The following is an 18,801-nucleotide window of genomic DNA, read 5'->3' as shown; positions in this document are numbered from 1 at the left end:
ACTCACACTGAGAGAGCTACAAAGCCCTCTTATTTCTTACAATAAACTAAGGAAGATAGTACAAATATTATCATCCTGACTTTGCAGAGGAGAGAGACTCCAAAGAAGGCTTTCTCTCATTAATATTTCTAATAGAGACACCATGGAAAAGTCAACAGATCACTGGGTCTGGATGCAGAAGAATGGGGTTTGATTTCTGGCTTTATTTCTTACTTACTGCCCACCTCTCTGTGTGACCTCAGATACTTTCTGGGTCTGAGTTTCTTCATTTATGAAATGAAGAGGGTTTGACTGGGTGACCTCAAAGGTCCATCCCAGTCTCCATTCATACTCCTGTGAAGTATCAAAGTCTTGACAAAGATGCAGGCTTGTTAGACGCAAATCTGGCTCTCTTTCTACTAAGCCAGGCTGCCCGAATGAATCAGGCACAGTCTGACCTGTATGGAAAACCCTATGGAAAAAAACTCCATGCTGAAGATACTTCATTCACATTAGGAGGCCTTGTTATGGGGGTGTGATCTCAATGGGAGATTACGAGGCACCCTGCAAAGCCTGGAAGTTCTGCCAGGAGAGGAAACAATTTTCTACCCAAAGAGCTACACAATAAAAAATTTACACATGGATTTTATAATTTTTATCTGCATGTGTAGACATGGCCTTTAACCAAAAACATTTACTCACAGAATTGTAGCTACTATTGTCATTATCAAAATTTTTAAAAGCAACATTTTGTTAAATACCAGGATAGAAGAAACACAAAAGCAGTCAGTGGAGGCAACTCAAAAAAATTACAGCAATGGACAGTGTGTAGTCAGACCCGACTGGATGACAACAAAACTTCCTGGCAAACTCCCTAATGGATTCAGATGATTAGAACTCAAAAGGAAAGAGATCATCTGATGGAATGTAAAAGGTATTGGATTTGGAAGTCAGAGGAACTGAATTCAGATCCCAGCTCTGTTACTAAGCAACTTGACCTCAGGCAACTTGACACTGGGCAAGAGAACCAGCATGGCTTACTGTATAGGGCACTGGCTTTGAAGTCAAGAGGATGTGAGTTCAAATCCCACCTCAGGTATGTATTAGTTATGTGACCTGGGTAAGTTACTTAACCTCTCTATGTCTCAGTTTCCTTATCTGCAAAATGGTGAGGGGTATAGACTTGATGACCTTTGAGATCCCTTCTAGAGCTAAACCTATGAACCCATAATAAGTTATACAAATGCGCAGAACCTCAGTTTCCTCAATTCAACAAGAATTTATTGTCCTGACACTACGTGTAAGATTCTGTGTTTGTCACTCAGGTCACAAAGACAAAAACAGAAAACAATCTTGGCTCTCAAAGAATTAACCTGTCAAAGCAGGGGGTTGAATTATCAGGGATTCTTAACCTGGGGCCTATGATGTTGTTTTTAAAAACATTTTGATAACTATATTTCAAAATAGTGTCTTTCTTTGTTATTGGTCAGTTATGTATGACCCTTCGTGATCCCATTTGGGTTTTTTTTTTGACAGAGATATTGGAGGGGTTTGCCAATTCCCTCCCCAGATCATTTGACAGATGAGAAAACTGAGGCAAACAGGGTTAAGTGACTTGCTCGGGATCATGCAGCCGCTAAGTGTCTGAGGCCAGATTTGAACTCAGGAAGATGATTCAAAGCCCTGTGCTCTGTGCACTATGTTGCCACCGTGCACCCTGTATAGGCTTCACCAGATACAAAAGTGGTTTAAGAACCGAGGGATCTTTGTGGTCCCGTCACAGGTAAACCTGTGAATCCCTATCTGAACAAGAGTCTCTCCTAGGGTATCCCTGACAACCAGTCACCAAACGCAAGTGACAAGGAACTCGAGGTAATCCATTCCATTTCAAAGTAGTTTTGGGAAGCTTCTGCTCATGTCAACATGAAATCCTCTTTCCCATAACATCTACTCATTGGTCCCAGCCTTGGGCTTCATACCTCATCAGTATCCTCTACCCAGGGGCCCAGGCCAGCCATCTCTTCATCTCTCACCTGGCTATGCTCCTTTGACTTCTCCATCATGCCCCCACACTGGGTGCCTTCTCCCCCTTCTTTCTTTTCAGTTTCCTTTTGCGTGCTGTCTCCCTTATTAGACTGTAAGCTCCTTGAAGTCAGGTGCTGTCTTTCTTTTTCATACTTGTATTCCTAGCACAGTGTCTGGCATGTAGGAGGTCTTTAATACATCTTTATTGACTGACTGATCCTCTGGGGCCAAGAAGAACAAATTGAACCCTTCATTTCATCCTTTACACGGATTGTCTGGTATTGTTAATTTATATTTCTAGGAACATATGTTTTATTCCTGCTACCAGACTGTAAACCCCATGAGGCCAGTGATTATATTTTCTTATTTCTGGTTTTCCCCAGAGGTGTCAGGGCAGAGCCTTTAAGTACTGATTGATTCATGTCTTACATTGCCCTTTAATTCTTTCACATGTGTGTCTATGTCACCTGCCAAACTGACTTATGAGCTCCTGGAGAACCAAGTCCTGCCTTATCCTTCTCTTAAGTCTTCCACATCTCTCAGTCAATAATGGTGAAACAGAGTAGCTTTAGCATGCAAATATTTACGGAGAAGGCTCTATGTCTGCCTAAGCAGTGTAGCAGGGCCAGTGATGTTCTAGGGACACCTGGTGAAAGACTGCTTTATAAAAAGGGCTACTACCCATTGCCTACGGAATCAAGTCCAAACTCTCTGGCTTTTCAGTAAAGGCCCTCTCAAAATTTAGGATTACAAGACCTAGGAAGTATTATATAGCACTTCAAGGTTTGCAAAATGCTTTACAAATACAATCTCATTTTATTCTAGCAACCTTGGAAGGTAGGTGCTATTACTTCTAAATTAGAGATGTGGAAACTGAGGCAAATAGAGGCTAAGTGACTCGCCCACAGTCATATAGCTAAATGGTATCTGACGTAGGATTTGAATTCCTTTGCCTATACTATTCCCTGAAATTTTGATGCCCTCCTCGCTCATTTCAATGTACAGAAGTCTCAACTATCCTTCAAAGTCTGGCTCAAAAACCATATCCTGTTGAAAGTCTTCTTTGATATTTCCAGTTGGGAATCACCTTACCTTCTTGGTCCTCACCTTCCTGCACCTGTCTTATTATTTACTTATGCTGTGTTTTACATCAGTTACTTGGGTTAGTGCCATACTCTTGGCTAGACTTTATATCCATCGGCACAGTACATCCTTCAAGAGGTCTGGGATTTTGTTGCTGTAGGAGCTCCCTCCACTGATGCTGATTACTGCTCCTCTATGTTTTGCATGGCTTCACATGTATAATGGGTATCATATTGCTTCCTTCTCAATGAATAGAGAAGGGGCTAGAAGGAGGAGAGAATTTGGGACTCAAAAATTTTAAATATGAACATTAAAAATAAATAAATATATTATTCTAGCTCTTTGAAGATTCTTCTTAACTTCCCATGGCCACAAAAAAAATTCATCTCCTGGTGGACAAAGCAATGATGAGCACCTCTACACTTAGCTAAGTTTATTTATTCATTCATTCATTCAAATACTTACTAAGCTCCTATCACGTGCATAACACTGTACTCAATACCGGAGATGACATGAAATTTAGATAAGAAATGCCCCTGTCCTTAATCTAGGAGGAGGTTAAGACACAAAACGTAGGTAGCTATAATACACAATAATGACATGAGAAGACAAATGCATTAGAAAGAGTCATACAATCCACTGCCAGGCCTGAAGATTCTCCAGCTGAGGAGAGCTAGCCAGAATTTATAACCCACTGGTGTAGAACCCAGGGTGATCACCATCCCATGATAATGACCAACTAGTGGTAATTAACACATCTTTAACACTCTGAGGTTTACAGAGCACTTTGTTCACAATGGTCATGAGAGTTAGGTAGTGCAAACATTAGCTCCTGTTTTATAATGGGAAAACTGAGAATCAAAGAGCAGAGGGAACTTGCCAGGGTCACCCAGAAAGAAAGGCATATAGCAGAAGGTGGGTGTCATCAGCAACCTTGCACACAGTAAAGACTACATTGATGCTCATTGAACTGAAGAGAAACAGAGCCCTTGGGATAGCCCAACTCAGTTTTAGGGGAGCCCCAGGTCCCATGTTAAGGACAATACCTGAGAGGAAAGAATTCCCATCAAAGAAGCAGGCTGCCTTGCTTGAAAGACAGCTGAAAATTAGAGTGCCTTCTGAAAGAGTCAGCTAAGGCAGGGCATCTGTCCTCAAGGAGAAAAAAAATCAATGTAAAATAGGAGAAGAACCAGGAGAGAAGCCAATGAGAATATACAGGTTTAATTAAGGCCATGTAGGAAGCTCTCATATCTAAGGCCAGTGAAAACCCAGACGGACCTAATGCTTCAAGGAGTTAAAAGCACAACTCTTCAAAAGAATCATGAAAAAGCCGGGGCTGGAGGGTGAGGTGGGGAGAAGCTTCAAAAGAGGAAGTAAATCAGACAATGAAGGATGTAAATTCCACTGGAAAAGTGAACTCATCTTCAAGATGTGCCTTTCATTGACTCCAAAGGGCAAAGAAGTGATCAGCTCTGGACTGATTTAAGAGACCCCACATATACTGCCAGGCCCAAGGCAGCAGCACATTTCCCTGTGAGAAGAATTTACTTACACTGGCATCTTCTGAAAACCATTCAAAAAATTAGTATTAAATATACAATCAATCTGGAGGCAGCTAGGTGGTACAGTGGATAGAGTACTGGGCTTAGAATCAAGAAGACTCATCTTCATGAGTTCAAATTCAGCCTCAGACACTTACTAGCTGTGTGACCCTGGGAAAATCATTTAACCCTTTTGCTTCATCTGTAAAATGAGGAAATGGCAAAACACTCCAGTATCTCTGCCAAGAAACCCCCCAAAATGGAATCATGAAGAGTCGGACATGACTTAAACAACTGAACAACAAAAATATAATCAATCAAATTATAAAAAGATGTTTCCTTCCATGTGACCTTGAACAAGTGACCTGTTCTCTCTGGACCTTAGTGGCCTCATCAGTAAACTGGGGAGAAAAGCTAACATGGAGGCAGCACGTAAGCATTGGCTCAGGATGCAGAGAGCAGAGGTTCAAATTCTGTGTTGGATGCTTACTTCTAATCTTCTTTTCTTCTTTTTTTTTTTTGGTGAGGCAATTGAGGTTAAGTGACTTGTCAAGGGTCACACAGGTAGTGAATATCACGTGTCTGAGCCTGGATTTGAACTCAGGTCCTCCTGACTCCAGGGCGGTTCTCTATCCACTGCACCACCCTCTAATCTTCTTTAGGTCTCATTTTCTAGTAGCGCAAAACTCCCTGCTTCCCCCTTCCCATCTTTCCAGTCTTATTACACCTTACTTAGGTTTCTCCACATACTCTGAAATCCAGTGATACTGGCCTCCTCATTGCTCCTCACACAAGAAGAGCCATCTCTAGATTCTGGACATTTTCACTGGCTGTCCCCCTATGCCTGGAATGCTCTCTCTCCTTCCTGGTTTCCTTCAAGTCCCAGCTAAAGTCCCATCTTCTACAAGAAGCCTTTTCTGATCCTCTTAATGCTTCTGCCTTCTTCCTGTTGATTATCTCCAATGTATGCTGTATATATTTTGTTTGTATATAGTTATTTGCATGTTGTCTCTTCCACCCCCACCCCCCATTAGACTCAATTTACTGAAAGCAGGGACTGTCTTTTGCCTTTCTCTATCTCTAGCACTTAGCATAGTGCCTGGCACATAGTAGGTGCTTAATAAATGCTTGTTGACTGACTGAAGGGGTTGAACTTGAAGTCACTGAGGTTCCTTCCAACTATAGATTTATTATCTTCCATAAAGCAGGGAACGCACAAAGTTCACTTAAGTTTTTTTCTAACTCAAAGGGACTTTAAATGTTATCAAGTCTAATCCCTTCATTTTACAGGTGAAGATAATGATGATGATAATGAAAATAATAATGATATTTTTATAGCACTTACTCTGTGCCAGACACTATGCTAAGCACTTCACATTTGTAATCTCATTTGATCCTCACAACAGTCTTTAAGGCAGGTGCTATTACTGTTCCCATTTCACAGTTGAAAAACTGAGACAGAGGTTAAGCGGCCCAGAGTCACCTAGCTAGTAAGTGTCTAGGCTGGATTTGAACGCGTCTTCCTGACTCCAGGCCTGGTGCTCTATCCACTGTGCCACCTAGCTGCTCTGACTTACATATGTAAATGGAAAAACTGGGACTCTAACACAAATCTACTGATTCTAAATCCAGTGCACAATGATTCTTTATGATTCCATGCTTCTATACTACATACCCAGCCCTCTTAGCCCTTGAGGAGATAAAGAAGTTTCAAAGCCCAGTTCTCACCCCCAATCAGCTTGGGAAGTGAGGAGAGAGACAAGAATAATGAACATTAAAAAATCAGAGAACAATTAAAGTATTTAAGTATGTTTTACTGATTTAAAGAGCAAGCTGAGTTACAGGAAGGGAGTGAATAAAGTGGGTTGGTATGGTCAGCAAAGCTGGGCCTGAAAGAGATGGGTAGGATATGGAAAGACCTTGGGGAAAGGAGAAGTGAACTACTGGGAGTAGGGAGGAGGTGAATTCTAGGCAGGGAAATAATAGATCACATTTATATAGTGCTTAGGGTTTACAAAAGATTTTACCTGTGAAGTAGGTGCTATTGTCACTCCCATTTTATGGATAAGAAAACTGATGGAAAGTGAGAGTAAGTAACACTTGTCCAAGGTCCCATAGCTAGTAAGGGTCTGAGACCTGACTCTGGGTCCAGCTCTCTATCCACTTAGCTGCTGCCTGAGCATCATCAAGGGTAGAACACAATGAAGAAACCAGGCTGTAGAAATGGGAAGATGAATACTGGGAGTGTTGCAAAATAAGGCTGGATAGATGATAGATGAAAGGTGATACATAACGGAGAGTGGGCAGGGATTCAGAAAGATCAAGGTTCAAAGACTACCTCAGATACGTAATTGCTGTGTGACCCTGGACAAGTCACTGAAAACCTCTCAGTTTCTTTATCTCTAAAATGCAGGGGGTTGGACCCAATGACCTCAAAGTTACTTTCTAATTTTAATTCTATGATCCCATGATAATAACATATGATGTTTTAAAGTTTACAAAGCATTTTATTTACATTTTTTCCCTTTTCTTTGTGCCTTACTGAAACTTTGTGAAGTAGGTGCTTCTTATTTCCATCTAAGGCTTGGGGGGGGGAGGGTGAGTACCTGTGGTAAAGCAGCTAAGTACACTTCAAAAGCAGAATTTACTCCCAGGTCTTTCTCACTCCAGGTCATATATACCATGTTCATTTCCCTTCCTAGGACATAGAAGGCAGCTAAGTAACAGAGGACTTTGGAAGCCAAAGAGTTTATGGAAGGAAAGTAATATGGAAAAAGGCACTAACCAGGAGCCAGGAGACTCAGGTTCAGGCTTTTCCAGTAGTTGCATTTATGACTTTTAACAAGTCATTTGCCCCTTTGGGGTCCTCAGTGTCTTTGCTGGAGCAATGAAGAGTTTTGAACTAATTTATCCCTGAGGTCCTTTTCAGCTCCATAATTCAATGTACTCAGAGTTTTCTCCAGTTCTAACATTTTTATAGCATCATAGATTGAGAGTTGAAGGCAACCTTAGGTAGTACAACCACCCAATGCCATCATGAAAGATGTTCATCCTTCAGTCTTTCATTCTCGAAGAGGACCAATGACATCAGGAGGGTGATGTTTTGACTTGAAAGTGAACTGGATTTAAGTGAGGCAGGGCTGTGCAAAGTCATCAGCTTCACTCCTCCAGAGTCACTCAGAGTCCAGTGGCAAGACATAGGTCAGGATGACTGGCGATGATTCAGGATGCAGTGGGAGACCTTGGCCTTTTTAAGCTAAGGTCTTTCCCAGGTCTCACTTTGTCTGAGACAAAGCCCATTCAGTAATCAAAGACTGGGTAAGAATTGAGGCAAAAGATGACCTAGTTTGCCTTCACAACAGAATCAGTCAGGGAGGGGAAGACCCTCGGAGTTTCTGGGCCAGAACAGAAATAATTGTTATTTACGCTCACTCTGAGCCATCAAAACCAAACAATGAGCCAATGAGGCTTGAGCTGGGACCTATTATTTGAAGGAACAGGGAGGTTAAGAGACTTGCTCAGGGCCATCCAGCTAGTAAGTGTCTGAGCCAGGAATAGAACTCGCCTCTTTCTGAACCCACTGCCCTATCCATGCCGCCTCTCACTGATAGTTTATGAATGTGTCTTTGTACTAGCAGGTGAACCAGGCACTAGATAAGAGCCTGTGGTTTGGAATAAGTGGCAGGAGTCTGCTGCTGCATCTCAGAGAATTCAGTAGAAAACTGGCAAAGGGGCAATGGGGAGGGGTTGGGAGGGACGGGGAAGATTAAAAGGAATGAAAGGATTGATTTGGGGAAGATTAATGGCACTGACACAGCTCACAGCCTGGCTAAGAAATAAGCAAATAGATACAGGGATATCTACAAATATTTGAGAGTTGTAAGAGTTATTTAAGCAGACATAGAGGGCAAGAGAGCTTCAGAGCAGAAGATAAATTCAGCAAGGGAAGAGGTGGAGGATCAAAACAATTCAACCCTCATGTAGACCCCCACCCATGATGTATCTAGTTGGCTTTGTGGAATGCAAAAAGGGTTAGTGGTCACTTAAATTTCTGGAAATATTTGCCTATGAACCATGAATATCGAGGTTTCTCTTGCTTATGCTACTATACTCAGAGTATTAGAAGTGAGACCACTTAGCAGAATGGAAAGAGAACAGGCTTTTGAATTGGAGGACTTGGATTTGAAGCCTGGTTCTGACCTTTGCCACCTGTCTGGCCTTGGCTCGATGCTGTAGTGGTAGCTGGTAGCATTGGTAGAGGCAGCCGGTAGTACAGTAGATGGAGTGCTGGGCCTAGATTTGGGAAGACCTGAGTTCAAATGTGACCTCAGACCCTGGCTTGGTATGTGGCCCTGGGCAAGTCACAACCTCTGTCTTTCTCAGTTTCCTCAATTGTAAAATGGAGATAATAATAGCACCTACCTCCCAGGGTTGTCGTAAGGATCAAATGAATAAGATAATATTTGTAAAAAGCACTTAGCATAGTGACTACCACATAGTAGGCATGATATACATATGTGTGTACGTGTGTGCACTGTATATGTGTATGTGTGTATATATGTATATGTGTGTATGTGCATTGTATATGTGTATGTGTGTGTGTGTGTGTGTGTGTGTGTGTGTGTGTCCATGTGCTTATTCTCTGCCTTTCTGCAGTGAAAAGAGTCCTGGATTTTGAGTCAGAGGAACTAGGTTTGACTCTCAGCTTTGCTCTGTGATTTTGTGACCTTGGGAAAGTCACCTAAGCCCTCTTTTAATCTCCTCCAGTTCCCCAGAGACAGTTTAGACTTCCTGGGAGAGAGGGAACCAAGAATGCATGTGTGGTGTTCCTCTCTGGGCCAAGGTTTCTAAATAAATTTGTGTGCTTTGCTTCAATACCTTTCAAGGTCTCATAGCCTCAAGTACCCTTTACGCTTAACTGCTTATTGGTTGAGTCCACTCCTCAAGAAGGAATGAAAGAGGCAAGAAATGTCTCTGCTGGATCTCTGAGCTGATCTTCTGGAGTCTCTAGGCTGTTTGGGGCACCTCTGGCCACAAGTAGAACAAGGTTATAGGCAGAAAATCCAGGAGTCCTTCAGCTAGGTCTCTATGTGCGACCTCTTTCAACAGCCCTGCTGCTTCCTGTCACCCCTGCTCCGTGGGAAATTCTACAAAGGCCACATGTCCAAGCCCTTTAAGTCTTGATTCAATGAATAATTCCCTATGTAACATAGTTCTGCAACATTTCGAGGTTTATAAGTTGCTTTTCTCATAGTCCTTTAAGCACAAGGATTATTATCTCCATTTTATAAATGAGGAAACAAAACCCCAGAAAGTTGAAGTGATTGCTTAAGTTCATAGAGATATAGTAAGAATAGTTACCATTTATATAGCACTTACTATGGGCCAGGCACTGGGCTAAGCGCCTTACAATTATTATCTCATTTGATCCTCACAACAACTCTGGGAGGTCGGTGCTATTATTATTCCCATTTTACAATTAAAGAGACTGAGGCAAACAGAGATTAAGAGACTGTCCAAGGTCATACAGCTAATGAGTGTCTGAGGCCAAATTTTAACTCAAGTCTTCCTGACTCTAGGTTATATGCTCTATCCACTGAGACACCTAGCGGCCCCTAATAAGAGTTAAAACCAAGATGTCAACCAAGTCCTTCTGATTTCAAGTCCAGTTTTCTTGCTGCTGCATTGTGCTGTCTCTGATAACCTCCTCGTGACTTTAGAAGCATCTGGGGGTGCGGGGAAAAGCCGCAGGAAGAAGTCCTGCACAGTAAGGACATTTCTGAGAGCAAGAAGGCATATCCCCACTCCTGCTGGCACAATGGAATTTTTAACAACTGATGGTTGAGAGAGCTTCATTCTAAAAACATCCCATCGCAATGCCTGGCACATATTAAGTACTTAATAAATCCTTCCTCTCAGTTTCCTTACCTACAAAATGAGGAAGTTAGACCAGATGATAGCTATGCAAAGGAATTTTGTCCCAGAAATACTCTGGGACCATGTAAAATTAGAGGAATAATGCCCCTTCTCCCGACTCCAATGGTTTCATGGGAATTTGTCTCAGATTGGGGACAAGTATGATCCTGAGATTACTACTTCCATGAAGTCTTCTCAGAACGGCAAGTTGAAAGGTATGTCTTTCTTCGCAAATTGCCCACAGCCCTTTGCCTGGATATCTCTTGTGCCTTATTCTCCCTTCTGTCATAGTTATCTGTATACATGTCTTTAGGTATGCTTCTCCAGAGCAGTTGAAAGTTGGGCAATGTGGGTTCAAGTACAAAGTATGGTATTTGCAGGGCATGTGACCTTGGGCAACCTTTCTGAATATGTTCACTCATCTATAAAAGAAGAGACTTGTACTGGGTCTCCAAGGTTCCTTCCAGTTCCAGTTTTCTGTGGTCTTGTAAGTGGACATTCTATGGCTCTGACATTCTATGGCTTTAAGATTCTAAGGCCTGTGTTTAAACTAATTTAGTATCTCTTGAACAGAGCACAGAGCCAGGTATGAAGCAAACATTAATAAATATATGTTGAATGAATATATATATATATATATATATATATATATATATATCCTTGATCCTGCTCAAGGGAGGGAGACCACCTTGGGACCCAAACAGCCCCTGCTCATTGTTGGAATTTCCTTACAACCTCCAAACACTTACTCTAGGAGGCTTCTATTGGAAGGAGTGTGGGGAGGATGGAAAGGGGAACCACGAATATTTAAATTAGCCTGATCCTAGGACTAGAAAATGAGCAAAGTGTATATTATAGTTAGTTGTGAGCTATGCGTTCAAGGGCTGGGTTTAACCAGGAGTACTCTGAATGGGCTCCCAACCCCTGGACTAGATATTTTCTTAGACACTTCTTTAAAAGCCTCACAGAATTAAGTTCCCCAGAACAATTTAAGTAGAACAGTTATTGAGTATCTACATGAGGAAAGCATAGGGGATACAAAAATGGGGAAAGGACACAATCAATGCTCTCAAGCTCACAATCTGCTGATGTGTGTGGAGGTGATGTAGGCACGCTGAAATGTGAGGGGCAAAGGACAGATGCATACAAAGTTATTCAAGAAAACTTTAGGAGGAAAAAATCACTTTCACCTGGGATATTGGGTGGCAGGTATCAGGGAGGCTTCAAGGGCCAGACTGCACCTAAGCTGGGTCTTGGTGGAAGAGAAAGATTTAAATGGGGGAGTTGAAGATAGTGCATTCCTGGGATAGAAAGGAGTGATGGAGGGCTGGCTGTTTGGAATCAAGGAGGCAGAAACGGCAGAATGATAAAGGAAACAGCTCTGGATGGAGCACCGAGCGAATGGAAGGGGATCTCACATTTGGGCATCAGACCACAAAAACTCAGACGCCCACCAAGACAGCAGCAACTTTGCTTTATGCAAAACCTGGGCTGGCAGATCCAACCAGCTATTACAGGATTTGATAAAACCAGAGAGCTGGAGCTCGTAAGAGCTCCTAGGCTGACAGTAATTCCGCGCGGGCGACATGCTGCCCTTGCCTGGCCGAAACGACTCCCTCTCCAGTTCTTGAATGTTCCAAAATCCTAGGGCCTCAAGCAACTATGGGCTCCTTCGGGTCTCTTAAAGCTACCTCCTGGGAAGTCAGAAGCTGGGGAGGGAGGCTAGGTTCCACATCCGCCACCACGGGCTGTGTAGACCCGCCCAGCGGAGTGTGCAAAAGCCATACTCAGTAATAGCACCAGGGAAATTGGCTATTGTCTTCTGAGACCCCGAAGGTTCTCTGTCACTCCCTCCCCCTCCAACATTCCCGGGGCATTGGCCCGCGCCCCTAGGTAAATGCACTGCCCCTTCCCTCTCCCCAGTCCTTACCCTTTGCCCACCTCGGGTGCCCAGGAACACCGTATTTTCCAAATAAATCTGGAATGACAAGAAGGCTGTGCAGCTTACCTGATTTTCTCCATGTCTGCGGCAGAGGCCTAGGAGGGAGAAACCAAACAAGAGCTTCAAGAGGAGGAAGGCTAGGGCTCAGCCCACGGCTCACGGCACGGGCTCAGCCCGGGCGCTGGACTCCCGAGCAGGTGTGCCCGGCGCGCTTGGGAAGCCCGGCGGCTCAGCGGCCGCATCCCGAGAAGCAGCCACCGCCCCGCGCGCGGCTCTGCGGCCGGGGGAAGCCAGGGAGGGAGGCTGGGAGGAAGGAGGAGGCTGCAGGCGCTCACTTGCTCGCTTAGCCCGCCCGCCCGCCTCCCCTCCAGAGCCCCGCGCTACCGAATGACTCAGTGGGAGCGCCCAGGAGGGCCCGGCCAGAGCAAGTAACAGGTGACCGCGCTGATTGGCTCCCAGACAAAAAGTTGAAAGGCTTGGGCCGCCCGGGACGGGGAGAACTGTCCGCTGCCCCTAGCCCAAGCTCCCCGCTGGCCAGGTGGAGGGACGTTATTGTATTCTAAAGGAAACTGGAGGTTCAGTTCGCCATGGGGGGAGGGTGGGGGCAATTTCGAGGCAAGGGTGTGACTAATGAGACAGTCACATAACAGAGGCAAGGCGCATACACCGGCACAGAAAAGCATACACGGACACACACACACACACACATACACTCACTCACACACTCATACACTCACACATACACACACGCACCCAGAGACAGGCGAAGAGACACGGAGGCAGAAACACACAACCGCGCAGAGATGGAGGGAGGCGCACAGATAGGCAGAGACTCACTGGGCGAGACAGAGATAGGACAGAGACAGAAAGGGAGATGTGCACCCGAAGACAAAGGGAGAAAGACACAAAAAGTGACTGACACACACACAGAAAGACAGAGACATCCACAGAAGAGCCGGGGATACACACAGAGGGACACGGAAAAAGCAAGAGGCAGAGGCATATGGAACAGCGAAACACCCAGCAACAGAGAGGGATGCCAGGAGCTTAGGCTAAATGCACCCACAGAAGCTCTGGACGGGAATCTGCTTCTTCGAGTGCTCCTGAGTCCTCTTTTCAGACCTCGCCCCAAGAGCGGCCAGGCTCTGTTTAACGGTTAACCCCTTCCTTACCATCCATGCGCTTGTAATAGGCCCCGAAATGGGAGTGGAGGCTCCGGATTGTAGTCAACTGAGAAGCTGCGCCCCATTAACCCTTTAGCAGCCGCTCTTTCCCAGCTCTAGTGTGTTCTGTTCTTCGAGGGAGGGTGGTGTGGTGTGATGTGGGGGCGGTGTGTGTGGTTATTAACTCTTCAGAAACTAGGTTATTACCTGGGGAAGGGGCCACTGCTCGAAGGGCTTTAGAATCCCAGAGCCTCAGGGTCTATTCCTCAGTCCTCTCCCACTCCTGCCTCCTTCCTTCCCTACCTTCCCAGATCACTGTCAGTCACTGGAGAAAAGGGAAACCTTGACCTAGAATCACACAATTTTAACACTAGAAGTGGGGCTTAGAATCTTAAAACCATAGCCATAAATTGTTAGAAGTAGAAGGAACCTTCACTGTTTAATTTTTGTCTTTGCATAACCCAGGCAAAGAGGTGTAAGACTAGATACAGGGACTGGACCTGTAATTTCCCTAGTATAGGGAGCTGCCGGATAAGGAAATTGCCTCTGCCGAAGCAGGTAGGCACCTTTCTGCTACTTTCAGAGTTACACAGCCAGTATGTGTCATAGGCTGAATTTGAACCGAGTTCTTCCTGGTTTTTGGACTGCCTATCACGTATGGCACATAGTAAGCATTTAATAAATGACTTGATTGATTGATCTCAGCCTCCTCATTTTACAGCTGAGGAAACTGGTACCCAAAGTAGGAGGGGGAAATGACTTCCTTCAGTTCACACAGCAGCTCAGTGGCACCAGCAGAATTCTAACCCAACCAAATCACCTGCTGCCTACCTACCAAAATGCTATTTCAACTGTGCCAAGACTTCTCACTTGAATCAGAGAATGTTGTGACTGAAAAGAATAATCTAATCCTTTCTTTATCCCAGAACTCCACTCCTTAACCATTTTAAGGATGTGGAGACTGAAGCCCAGAGAGAGAAGTAACTTGACCCAAATCACAGAATAAGTAAATCACAAAGCTGGGATATAAGGGAGCTTTGTCCCCAGTGAACAGTGAGGAGGTATTTTAAAGAGGTCTTTAGGGTGTGGCCTTCCCACAATCATTCACACTCTGCCAATAAGTAACACCATCCCTGTTTGTCATATTCCTTGATCTCCCACTCTTTCACTTCTTCCTGAAGACATAGGGGACAGAGACTTAAAGGTTTCCACTCTGAGAGGATGAGGCTGAATTCTACCCAAAGCTCAGCAGCAGAAGCCAGCAGTCTTAATAGCAGTCTTATCTTTCCTGTTAGAGAATAAGCTCCTTAAAGCCTGTTTGTAGTGCCTGCTTAGTCGCATCCTTCAGGATCAAGTCCAGTGTTCTGTATACTGAGGAAACTTAGGTCTGTTGAATGTAAAGGTCAGGACGGGTAAATCAGCATAATCTCTGAGAAGGTAGCATGAGACAAAAGAAAGAACACTGGCATAGAGTACCAACTCTGCCACTAATTTTTTGTGTGACCTTTGGCAAATCACTTTCGGTGTTCAGTTTCACTACTTCTAAGATCAAAGTAACCATCCTTGTTCCACCAGAACAATTATGAGGATCAAATAAGATGATAAAATGCAAAGACCCCTGGACTGGGGGGCAGGAGACCCAAACAGTTTCAGTCTTAGCTCTATCACTTAATGGACAAGAGTCCACAGTCCCTCTCAAAGCCTCAGTTTGTGCATCAGTGAAAAGGGAAGCATAATCCCTGATTGCTTGTCTTCCTCAAAGGACTGTTGAGAGGATGACATGAGAAGAGGTGGACTCCTTCCGGTTGGCAGCTGTTTTTTCATCTATTTATCCCCAGAAGCATGGTGCCCTGCACTGGAAAACACTAGGCACTTAAATGTTTTCTGAATTGAATAGAATGTAGGTGAAAGCCTTCTTCCAAGCAAAGCATGAACAGTTCTAGGTGTGCCATTACTGAACTATTCTGTTAGCACTTTTACATTCAGAGAAGAACCTTGGGAAATCTGTTTATTCCACAAGTCTTTCCTGTAATCTCAACTACTCACTAAGCAGATGGAGGTGGGGCTGGGATGGAAAGAGAAGTTAAAATGAACAATAATAGGAGTTAACATTTCTATAGGATTTATAGGATAATAGGTTCTTAGGAACTTGGATCTGGAAAGGACCTTAAAGATCCCACCTTTCAACCCCAAAATTTTGTAAGTGAGGAAACTAAGACTCTGAAAGACAAAGTTACTTGCTAAAAATTGTTCAGTAGTTTCAATTATGTCCCACTCTTCATAACCTCATTTGGGGTTTTCTTGGAAAAGATACTGGAGTGGTTTGACATTTCTTTTTCCAGTTTGTTTTACAGATGAGGAAACTGAGGTAAACAGGGTAAAGTGACTTGCCCAGGGTCACCCAGCTAGTAAGTGTCTGAGGCTGGATCTGAATTCAGGAAGATGAGTCCATTGCGCCACCTAGCTGCCCAATCCCTATTTTTATAGATAAGGAAACAGGTTTGAAAAAGGTTCAAGGATCTGCCTCAAGTCACAGTCAGTAAGTGGAAGAGCTGGAATTCAAATCCAGGTCTACTCACTTCAATGCCGGTGCTCTTCCTACTCCATGAAGGTAACTAGGAATCATCAGGAAAGTCCTTAAAACATGAAATTTTGGAACCACTCAGTTGCAACCCTAAAGGGCAGAAGTCATGCTCTTAAGGGGGGAGGGAGACCTTCCTTAAATCTCTGGCTTCTCTTAATAACCTGCTGTGACTGGGCTGCCCATGCATTTATCTAAAATTAATTAGAATATATTAAGATTTCATGAATAATCTCGAATGAATTATTCATTTGGAATAGGCAGGCTCAGCCCAAATTCAACTGGAAGGGCAGTTTCCTAGATGCCTGCCCTTTCTGTTTCTCCAAAGTGCCCCTTGAGGAAGGAGGCAGGAGGAGGATCAGGAAAGAGGACAGAGAACAGAGGAGAAAGTTAGAAGTGGAGAGACTTTATGTGGCTTTTATTGATTGACTGGTAGAGAATCAGGTGGGTTTTGAAAATGGAAAGACTGTTAGAGTTAGAGTCAGAAGATCTGGAGGTACCGTATTTAATTACTTAGGGAAAGTCATTTGCCCAAATATGAGCCTCAACTCCCTCATCTATAAAATGGGAAGAAAGCTATGTTGAACATATAATGAAGCAGTGAATGGGAAGATGAATTTTAACTGCAAAGCATGATAAAATAAGAGCTATTGCAAATGATAGACCTGTGGGATAACATAGCGTAGTTGAAAGAGGTATTCGAGTTCTAGCTCAAGTATTTAATAGCTGTATGCTTTTGAGTAAGTCACTTCCCCTCCCAGTTACATATCTATAAAATAAGGAAATATATTCTAACCCTAAACATATGATTCTAGGTATGTGGTGAAAGTATTATCTCCACTTTATAGGTGAGGAAACAGACCCAGAGAGACATGAAATTATTACCTACTTCATGGAATTATTATCTGGAAGGTGTTTTTTTTTTAAACTATAAAGCAATGCAGAAATAGGTGTTGTTATTATTGACTTAGGATCATGGGATTTAGAGTTAGAAGGAGCCTTGTAATACCCCAACCCCTTCATTTTACAGATAAAAGAAACAGACTCAAAGAAAGTGTCTCCCATCATAGCGATTTCCTGATAGAACTAGGATGAGAATTTCCCCTGAAGCACAGCCCAGTCCTCTTTTCATTTCTGTGACAGGTGATGGGGAGCCATTATGGGTATTTTTTTTACAGCAAGTATCAATCGTGGCTATGCCTCAAATCCAGATCTCCGGACACCGAGAACAATATTCTTTCTACTGCACTGTGTTCACTCTACCTGCTTCTCTAAGTACTGGTGAGGGGTCCTAGGGTTATTAACCTATGAAGCCATGTGTACCCCATGAGACACAGGGGCAGTGTCGGGAGATGATATGGCAGGTTAGCCCTGTGCTGCCAGCTATCAGAGGCTACAAAAGACTGATTACCTGCTTTCCTGGAGCTCTAAGTTTGATGAGGGGATCCCTCTCATTTCCATAACACTTCAACATTTACAAAACACTTTCATCACAAGAATCCCACTGAAGTATTACCTAGTCACTTAGGCAGCTAAGTGGTACAGTGGATAAAGTGTTGGATTGGAGTCAGGAAGACTTGAATTAAAAGACCTGCCTCGGATACTTAAAAGCTGAATGACTCTGGAAAATAATTTAACCACACCATACCTCAGTTTTCCCATCTGTAAAATGGGGATAATAATAGCACCTACATCACAGGGTTATTGTAAGGAGCAAATTAAATAATATATAGAATGCCGTACAAATCTTAAAGTGCAACATCAATGCTATTATTTATTATATTGAATTACATTATTATGGAATAATATATATAACTATTATATTGAAGTAGAGACTCAAAACAGTTAAATAACTTGCCCTAAGTCACACAGTTATTAAATGTCAGAGTCAGCGTTTGAACTTGAAGTCTTCTGTATCTAAATCCACTTCCCTTTTCATTATATCATAGTTCTTTTGCTGAATGACTGTCATTCACTTGTACCAGTCTGTTAGGGTCTTTGAACCTGGCCACCTGTATTCTGCCCAGACTTTCGCCATCATCAATAACTCTACCAGTGGTGAATATGCCCTATGAATGCCATTTTGGTGAAATCACTTGATACAGGTTTAAAAATCATAGGTTAATGTGACATGATGATGCCATCATAATGATGATGATGCTAGAATAATGTTATCATGATATCATAATGCTGTCATAATAATGATTGTCTTGGTAGCATCCTTTAAAGTTTATAAAGCCCTCTCCAGACACCCCCACCTTTGAGCCTTGCCACAATCTTGTGCTTTAGGTAGTAAGGGTGTCCTCATTTTTGTTGTTGTTGTCATGTCCCCATTTTACAGATGAGGAAACTTCAGCTCAGAGAGGATCAATGATTCATCCCATGGACACAAAGCTAATAATTGTCAGAGGCCAAATCTGAACTCAGGTCTTTTTGACTTCGAGATCAACACTTTAACCACTATACCATATTGCTTCTCATACAGAGCAAGATAATTAAAGCACACACACACGCACACACACACACACACACACACACACACACACAACTGGATTTGAAATCAGAGGACTG

General features: G+C 43.3%; 1 protein-coding gene across 3 annotated transcripts in view; it reads right to left on the bottom strand.

The window, feature by feature from the left end:
• BEGAIN (brain enriched guanylate kinase associated) overlaps window positions 1-13,553 on the bottom strand; it is a 180,744-nt gene extending 167,191 nt beyond the window's left edge. For all 3 annotated transcript variants that reach the window (XM_078150413.1, XM_078150414.1, XM_078150415.1), the window contains exon 1: window positions 12,553-13,553. In XM_078150413.1, coding sequence (XP_078006539.1) covers window positions 12,553-12,566 — 14 coding nt within the window. In that variant the 5' untranslated portion in view covers window positions 12,567-13,553. The remainder of the gene's footprint in view (window positions 1-12,552) is intronic.
• Between the last annotated feature and the right edge of the window lie 5,248 nt (window positions 13,554-18,801).

Source organism: Phascolarctos cinereus, unplaced genomic scaffold (genome assembly GCF_003287225.1).
Source record: "Phascolarctos cinereus isolate Bilbo 61053 unplaced genomic scaffold, phaCin_HiC Scaffold_2;HRSCAF=192, whole genome shotgun sequence".
NCBI classification, from domain to species: domain Eukaryota; kingdom Metazoa; phylum Chordata; class Mammalia; order Diprotodontia; family Phascolarctidae; genus Phascolarctos; species Phascolarctos cinereus.
Note: the sequence above shows the minus strand (reverse complement) of the source record. Positions and strands in the feature narration are given on the sequence as shown.